The sequence below is a fragment of the Cornus florida genome, unplaced genomic scaffold, assembly GCF_030987335.1.
Source record: "Cornus florida cultivar Cherokee Brave unplaced genomic scaffold, ASM3098733v1 CherokeeBrave_3.0.0_Hap2_Chr05, whole genome shotgun sequence".
Lineage (NCBI taxonomy): Eukaryota > Viridiplantae > Streptophyta > Magnoliopsida > Cornales > Cornaceae > Cornus > Cornus florida.
Genome location: NW_026775575.1, coordinates 102,468,180 through 102,476,427, shown reverse-complemented (window position 1 = coordinate 102,476,427; position 8,248 = coordinate 102,468,180). Strand labels below are relative to the sequence as shown.

General features: G+C 39.4%; 1 protein-coding gene across 1 annotated transcript; it reads right to left on the bottom strand.

Moving 5' to 3' along the window:
- Positions 1–4,457: 4,457 nt before the first annotated feature.
- Positions 4,458–6,698, bottom strand: LOC132309877 (uncharacterized). The gene is made up of 7 exons (XM_059808137.1): positions 6,650–6,698; positions 5,874–6,053; positions 5,618–5,710; positions 5,239–5,521; positions 5,003–5,160; positions 4,668–4,814; positions 4,458–4,567 (listed from the first exon to the last, which is right to left on the bottom strand). Exons 1-7 carry the CDS (start codon positions 6,696–6,698, stop codon positions 4,458–4,460), a joined length of 1,020 nt encoding a protein of 339 aa, XP_059664120.1.
- Positions 6,699–8,248: the final 1,550 nt, after the last annotated feature.

Genomic DNA, 8,248 nt, shown 5'->3' with positions numbered 1-8,248 from the left:
TGGTAGCATCCACCATTTGATCAATCTTTGGCAGCAGGAAGCTATCATTCGGACAGGCTTTGTTCAAATTGGTGAAATCAATGCATACTCGCCATTTCCCATTCTTCTTCTGCACGACAGCGACGTTGGACAACCAATCCGGGTAGTGTACTTCTCTGATAAATCCCGCATCAAGCAGCCTATCAACTTCCTCGGCTATGATTTGGTTGCGTTCTGGAGCAAATCTTCGTTGCTTCTGTTTTACTGGTTTGAAATTGGGATTGACATTCAAAGAATGACAGGACACGGAGGGATTAATTCCAGGCATGTCTAGGTGACTCCATGCAAATACATCGGCATTGTGAGACAAGAAGTCAACTAGCTCTTGCCGCTCTTCCATGGTCAGTCTTATTCCTATTCTGGTAGTTCGTTCTGGCCTGGACTGATCGATCTGCACATCCAGAAGGGGCTCCTCGGTCAAGTCAACTGACCCCTCCACCCTGTTCTGCTTGGGCGGAGGTTCCTGTAATTGCTATCTGGGGCTTGCCGGTCGGACGGGCGCCTTCCCTTTCCCAGCATACTTTAGTGTGACGGAATAGTACTCTTTGGCTGCAACCTGATCCCCACGAATATCTATTACCTTATTTCCATCAGGTCCGAGGCACCTCATGACCTGATGCAAAGTTGATGGTACTCCTTGGACTCTGTGAATCCATCATCTTCCCATCAGGAGATTGTACGAGGGGTGAATCTCTACAACCACAAAAGTTTCCATAAGAGTTCGTTCTGCAGCTTGAACTTCTACTTCCACCATTCCGACGGGCTCCACCCTCTTGCCATCGAACCCTAACAAGGGATTTCCAGTGGGCTTGAGCCTCTCTGGTTTAATCTCGAGCCGATCAAATGTGTCCCTCGGCATGACATTCGCACTGCTCCCGGGATCGATCAGAACTCTGCGCACCAAGCAGTCTGCCACTGTTAAACTGACTACCAACGGATCTTCATGGGGGACTTGAACACGCTGCAGGTCTGTCCTGTCGAACTTTATCTGTATGGATGCGATCTGCTGGTGTAGAGTATTCACACTGCTGACCCTTTTCTTCATCTGCGCCTGCCGTAGGCGCGCTCGGAGCAGCTCATCTGAATCTTCGCTGGGCTCGGGTCGACTGTGGATAGCATTGATTATGCGAACTAGTTGTGAATTGTGGGAGCTTTGTTTATGGCTCCTTTTTACTTGTTCCATCGGTCGATTCTGCTCTGTTGCCGAGCCTTGAACATAACTCGCGAACTCCCCTCTAGCTATCAACATCTCAACTTGCCTTCTCAAATTCCTGCATTCATTAGTCTGATGACCGAAATCGGAATGGAAAGCACAATGTTTAGTCTGATCCCTCTGTTCGAGGGGTTGCCTAATTGGCAGTGGTGGATGAAACTTATCTTTGTTCTCCTGATACAGCCTCGCCAGGGTGACCTTCAGCGGAGTGATCAGTTCTTCCTCCCTGGACCTCTTTTCTGCCTTCCAGGAGGTCTGACGCTGCGGCTGAGCCTGCTTCTGCCTGATCTTTGCCTTGGACTTCTCCTCGGTCGACACGAGCGACGCTGTCCGAGCATTGGCTGCCTCCTCTTCTTCTAGGCGCACAAAGCCGTCGGCTCTTTCATTGAGTTCATCCATAGTTGTCGGCGTGTTCACTACCAGACTGGTATGGAACGGAGTGCCACGTGTCATGGCTAACTTGAAGGCTTGAACCGCTGTAGAAGGGTGGCATTCGATCACCATACTTTTAGTGAGATTAAACCTGGTGAGAAAAGCCTGGAGACGTTCATCTTTGTGCTGTCTCATTATGAATAGGCTTGAGATGTCCTTTGGCGGACGCTTGTTCCCATAGTACTGACTTATGAACCGATCGCACAGATCTCGGAAGCTACCAATGGAGCTCTTAGGCAAGTTCTTGAACCAGCTGAGCGCCGGTCCAGCTAGGCTTGTAGGGAAACATTTGCACATTAAAGCATCGTTTTCCGTATTCAGGGCCATCTTCAACTGGATATGGTACACATGATCGATCGGATCGGTTGTTCCGTCAAACAGAATAAATGCTGGCATAGCAAACTTCCTTGGATGAGGGGCATTCAGGATCTCGTCAGTGAAGGGTGAATCAACCGTTTGAGCTGCGGATCGGAGCGCTTCATTCTCTCTTTGGCGCCCAGTGATAGCTCTGTGGGCTACGGTTCTGCTCTCCGAACCGCGATGAGTGACTGTAGCCATGGAAGGCCGGTAGGACGGATCGAACGACCGTTCCTCTAAGAGTTCTCTTTGCCAAGGCGACGCAACTTGGCGGCGATCAACCTCCATCACCTCCTCTCGGTTGAACCTTTCCCGATGTGGATCCAAGGTTATGGCTTCATTCTGTCTGATCTGCTCATGTCGCGGATCAACGTGAGTCGATCCTTCGTGATCCTCAACTCGACGAGCATTTGGCGGTAAATCACGGTGGAGAGCCGACTGACTGTTCTCGTCCTGCTCGCCTTGATGCGCGATATTAGATTGAACACCTCCTTCTCCGGCCGGAGGTGGACGCGAAACCGCGGGCATTTGCTGATGTTGCATTCCAGCTTTCAATTCTGCATTCTCTTTTTTGAGAGCTTCGATCAAGTTCATCAACTCCTCAAGCTTTGTTTGCTGGACCGCCTCCATCGGATTGGAGCTTTCACCTATCATTATTCTTGAACGGAGTAAAGGCATTAATCTCAAGTTCGCGAGTAGATCCGAGCTTCGTGAGTGGGAATTTTTCAGATCTGGTTTCGAATTCTCCGAATTATGCTCACAGTTGACGAGATCTGAATTGTTCGAATTCTAAATCCGTCAGATCCTGCCACAATCGAACAACTCGTTGTTACGTAGATCTGAAGCCACTTCTGCCAAAGCTTCAGGAACTGAAATTCCTCCAGAGTAGGTCACAATCGCTCAGATCTGGATCCAACTCCCAAAGATCGAGTCTCGATCAACCGAATTGGTCTGAATCCACGCGATATTCCTCATTGATCAACCAAACTTCCATGCGTGTTCCCACAGACGGCGCCAATTGAAGATACAAGAAATTCCTTCCCCCTTTCTCTCTCTAGAATTCTTATATCTCCCAGTTGAGGAGGCCCGATAGGACATGGGCCGGATATGACTTGCAAACGCGACATTTAGTCCATACAGGTGGGTCAGGCCCATAGAAAGGCACTGCCATATGGGCCGAACGCGCATAAGCCCATCAAAGAGGACCGGGACTCATGGAGGAACGGGTCTAGATCCAACAGTCCATCGACATTTGTAAATCTCTATAAATAGGAGAAGTAAGGTAAAGAAAAAGAGAGATCTTTTTGGTGGAGATATAGGAATTCTAGAGAGAGAAAGGGGGAAGGAATTTCTTGTATCTTCAAACACATGTCGAAAAAGAAATTAAAAATTAAAGATGTGCATTACACATTTTTTAAGGGTTAAACTGGGTTTTTTTTTTTTTTTTTTTTAATCAAGAGTTTACCTCTCTTTCCCTCAACAAAGGAAATTTATCTCTTTCTCTCTCATCACAAACATAATTACACAAATATTTTAATTAGTTATTAAGCAATTGTTTAGGCATTACAAAGTAAATTTGGGCCTTATTCCTTACAAAATTAGAAATAGAACTTGATTAAATCCGAAGTATCATCCCCTCAATAAGTAACCATTTATCTTTTTTAACTAATATGGAAACTTTTTTTAGAAGTTAAAGCAAATACGCACACACCAACCTTCCCTTTGGAAAAAAAAGGGTGATACCGTTAAACCATTTATAGTTTGTTATTTTCATTGAATAAATCATATATCATAACAGAAAACTTGCAATAAAAATAAAAAAATATAAAAAAAGATTGGTTATACAACAATATTAGGACTAAAAAATTATTTGTTTAAAAAATTATCTGTTAAATGATCGTGACTTAAAAAAAAAAAAAGTGTTAAGAAGAAGAATAAAAAAAGAAGGAAAAAAAAAAAATGGTTTAACATATAAGAAATGGGTAATGTCCATCATTGAACTTTTTTATTTTTTAAACATGCATTCTAATTACATTGAATCACGTCAGCTGGAGGATGATGAACTTCATCCTCCCAAGGGAAGAGGACCCAAACATTGTCCTTCAATGTGCCCAGTGCACCGGGCCATCACAACCATCCCTATCTGCATTGCTTGTGCTTGTTGCGAGCACTGGGTTATCACAACCATCCCTATCCGCGTATGTTGTATACACATGAGCAGGTGCAAAAATGCCAACGGTATGAATACCAAATAATCAATCATTAATCACAATAAACAATAGTCTATATAATAGCATTAAAATTTCAAGCTCAACACAATTAAATACCCCGTCCAAAACAGAATCACAATCCGAAGCGGTGGAAGATCCAAAAACGAATTCTACATCCATAGAGAATAGCCCAAAATGAAACCCTGCTATAACGGCCGTAGCCCAACTGTAAAAATGGCGGTGTCGATCTGTGTCTTCTGTTCCTTAGAGTCAAACACATTTAAAATGCAAAGCTGACCAGCTATTGTCACCAAAACTGCATTGCCATTCATTAATCATCATCGTCCTTCACCAAATTAGATAATATATTAATTTGACTATCAAAATCAGCCTCTCTTCATATAATTAGGAGAAACTCTCCACTGCAGACATGTTTGTAATGTTAGCTTCGAGAATCAAAGTGTCATTCACAAGGAAGCCCTTCGACTCATCTGTTACATCCCGCAGTGACAAGAAGCCAGAGCAACCCCAAGACTTCTGTGCAGTAGAAAACCAGCTTTTTCCTGTGAAAAGTATTGTACAATGTTGAACTTAAAAAACTTGTATAATTAGTATACAAGCAAAGCTAGTCAAAATAGCAAACAAACAAAAGAAATCACATGTGGTGTGAGATTATTTCTCATATGAAAATACTTTTAGGCTAGAATCAAACACGCACAAGGAACAAAAGTGACTGGAAATGTAAGCTCACCTTTAAACTCGAAATGTTTTCCATGGCATTGGTCCCTTATGCGCAAACTGTATTGTACATAAATTTTTTGGACAGTTTTCAAATCATGTAACGCAAGATAGAGTGACACCTTCTTGTCGTTTTGCCTACTATCCCCCTTTGGGTAGAGCAATAGCTTCCTGAATTGAATTTAGTGAATAACAATTCAAACAGTAATTGCTGCAATTTAGAAGACAAGTAATTGTATTACTGCATACCATTGGCGATTCCCAAAAGTGAATTCTTTAGAGTAACGAACGTGATGAGTGAGAGAAGAAAATTTATCAACTGTCCAAGAAAAAGGACCCTGACACACATTCTGTAGGGATACATGTTCCCCTCTGCCAGAATAATTTATAACAAAAACCTCTGCTCCGAAGATGCATGTGTCACGGGTCAGGTATCCATTAGCAGCGTCATTGAAAACGCTTAAAGGTAGTAATTGGGCGAAACCCCACTCTGTCTTCATCCTATGAAAGCGTCTTACCTTTCCATCCACATCTAAGCATTGCCATAGAAGAACATCAAGTTTGCATACAGAGAAGGGAATAATTAAGAAATTGTTGTAGTATTTACAGAAACAAACTATACATGTACCTTGGATGGTCATGTACTTGTCTCTAATCTGATCAAAAACAAACAATTTGAAGTTCACATTAACCTCCCAACCAATAGGCAAAGCATTTGTCTCTGCAATTACCAAGTACACAGAGATATGTCCTTCCCCATTTCTTTCTTTATCACCGTATGGGTAGAGAGACAATTTCCTTCAAAAAATAACCTAATCTTCAGCTTATGCACACACACACACACACATATATAAAATATATGTGTTTGTGTTTAAATAGAATACCAAAGGAAAATTTGAAAATACTAGAATGTAAACTCAACCATTTGTTGCCGCTAGCTTCAAAAGTGTTTGATTCATAATTCTCTTCTCCAGTGTCTAATAGTATCTGCGAGAGTTGTGAGAATGCCTTGATCTTAAATGTGTAGTGAGCTGGTGGTATATCTCTTATTGATCTTGATACTTCTACAGAAAATAATGATAATAATATAGAAGAAGAAATCAATAAATTTCTATATAGAAGTCATATTTTGCCATGACAGTATTAATAATTGCAAAATGGCAGTTTGAATAAAAAATAAAAAATAAAAAATAAAAAATAAATAAAATTCCAATTTTATACATATATAAAGAAATTCAAAATATATAGAGCACCATGACAATTGACAAAACAGAATAATACATCTTCCAAATTGAGTTGAGTTATATAAGTATATATACCAAATGATACATATGTGAGACTTACAGATCGTAATAAACAAAACAGGATCATATCTTACAAAACGCATCCATATATATATATATATATATATATATATATAGGTATAAACAAATACTCTAGTTCCCCAATTTCTCTGGTTAATCATTACCCTCCAAGTGCTATGTTAAGTAGCATAAAATTGGTGTCTAGAAATTGGAATTGGAGAAACAAATCTAATTCAAGACACTAATTTCATCCTACCAAACATATCATCCATGTTTTGAAACGTTAACCACAAACATAATAATATATATATATATAACCACAATGACAAAGAAAAAAAAAGAAAAGAGATACATACCAATGTTGGCATTGTCACTAGGGATGGGATGGTACGATCTCTCATCCATGATCGGTGGCAAACAGCTCAACATCCACTTCGGCAATAAGCTCAAATTTTCCTTTAACTATGTTAGCAAAATTTAATTAGTCAGATATTTTTTGGAAAATTTTTAGATACAAAACTTCATACAGCATATCATTTGAGAAATTAAAGTTTTGGCAAAAATCAAGATCACAGTATTTGGCTAGAGTCACTGTAGTTTAAACCCTTCAATTTTTTTTATAACATAAATGAATTATTTTTACGGAGAAACCTAATACCCCCATTTACATATTTGCTTTGAGTCTTTTCTTTCTTTAGTGATGTGGTCAAAAGAAACATTGACACGTGTCTTAAGTTTATAAAATATTAGTAAAAGGATAAAAGAGGAAACATACTAACTTTTTACGGGAATCGCTTTCTCTTCCGGATTTATCTCTTGCTCTATCTTATCCACACTAAACTTTCTCTTCCACCTTTCTCCCTCCTCTTTCTTATATGCAACAATCTTTCTTATCTTTCAATAATCCTATTAATTTTTCTGGTTTTGGCGTTTCATCATTATTCCCAGCTCCATCTCTTCTTTCTCCTTAGATGAAATTACAAAAGAGTCCATAAATTATATATAATATTTAATTATTATAATTTTTAATACCATAATTACCCTTCTCCATTAAGATTTGAATTCTTAACTAAATTATTTCAGATTCTCATTCACGTTACCCTCCTTCGTCTCTTCAAACACAAAAATGAAATATTTCACTAATGAAGGCAAGCAAATCTCAGTAATTTTCTACTTTTTACTTATTTTGTTCTACTTCCTTCCTGAGAGCATATATTTTGAAATATATATATATTGAGTTGGTTTTTAACATATTATGTATTATTGTTGAATTAGACCTATCTAGAGAACCCTTACAAATACTGGATCAATCTATCAATATTTACTTTAAAACTGAATTTTATCCTTAGATTTTATGAAGAAAAAAAATAATAGATACAGTCCCTGATGAGAGTGAAAAAAATTTGTAAATGTCTTTGTTATTTTTATATACTTCCTTGAAAAAGTTGTTTAACTAATAGTTCTCTTCTTACTGTCCTTTTTGTCATTGCTTGTAGGGATGGCAACGGGGCGGATTTGGAGCGGGTTTCCCTAAATCTCGCCCCGCCCCTTTTAATTTTTGTCAAGTCCATGCCCGCCCCGAGACCCGCGACGGGTTGGATTTTCATATCCAACCCCGCCCCGTTAGGAAATACTGTGCCCCCGTGCCCGCCCCACTAACAAATTTTTTTCTCCCACTTTTTGGAACTTAAACTCCTGCTATTTAAATGTGCAAAGCCTAGGAATGACACAACATAAATAAAATTATGTATCTTAATAAAAATAAAAAAAATAACATGCACATAACATAATTCAGAGAACATAATAAACAAAAATAAAAGTTTAATACAACCAAATCACAAGAAGTTCTAAGCTCCAACTTCCACCATAACCAAAACAAAAGCAAATTTAATACCAAGTTTACATCCCAAATTAGGATTGTAAGAGATGGGTAATTGGGTAAGCCGCTAAAATAA

Coding starts and splice junctions, on each gene's coding strand:
- LOC132309877 (XM_059808137.1), bottom strand. CDS start 6,698: ATGGATGAGAGATCGTACCATCCCATCCCTAGTGACAATGCCAACATT. Junction 6,054..6,649: donor TAGTGACAATGCCAACATTG/GTATGTATCTCT, acceptor TATTTTCTGTAG/AAGTATCAAGATCAATAAGA. Junction 4,815..5,002: donor AAAACATTTCGAGTTTAAAG/GTGAGCTTACAT, acceptor TACTTTTCACAG/GAAAAAGCTGGTTTTCTACT.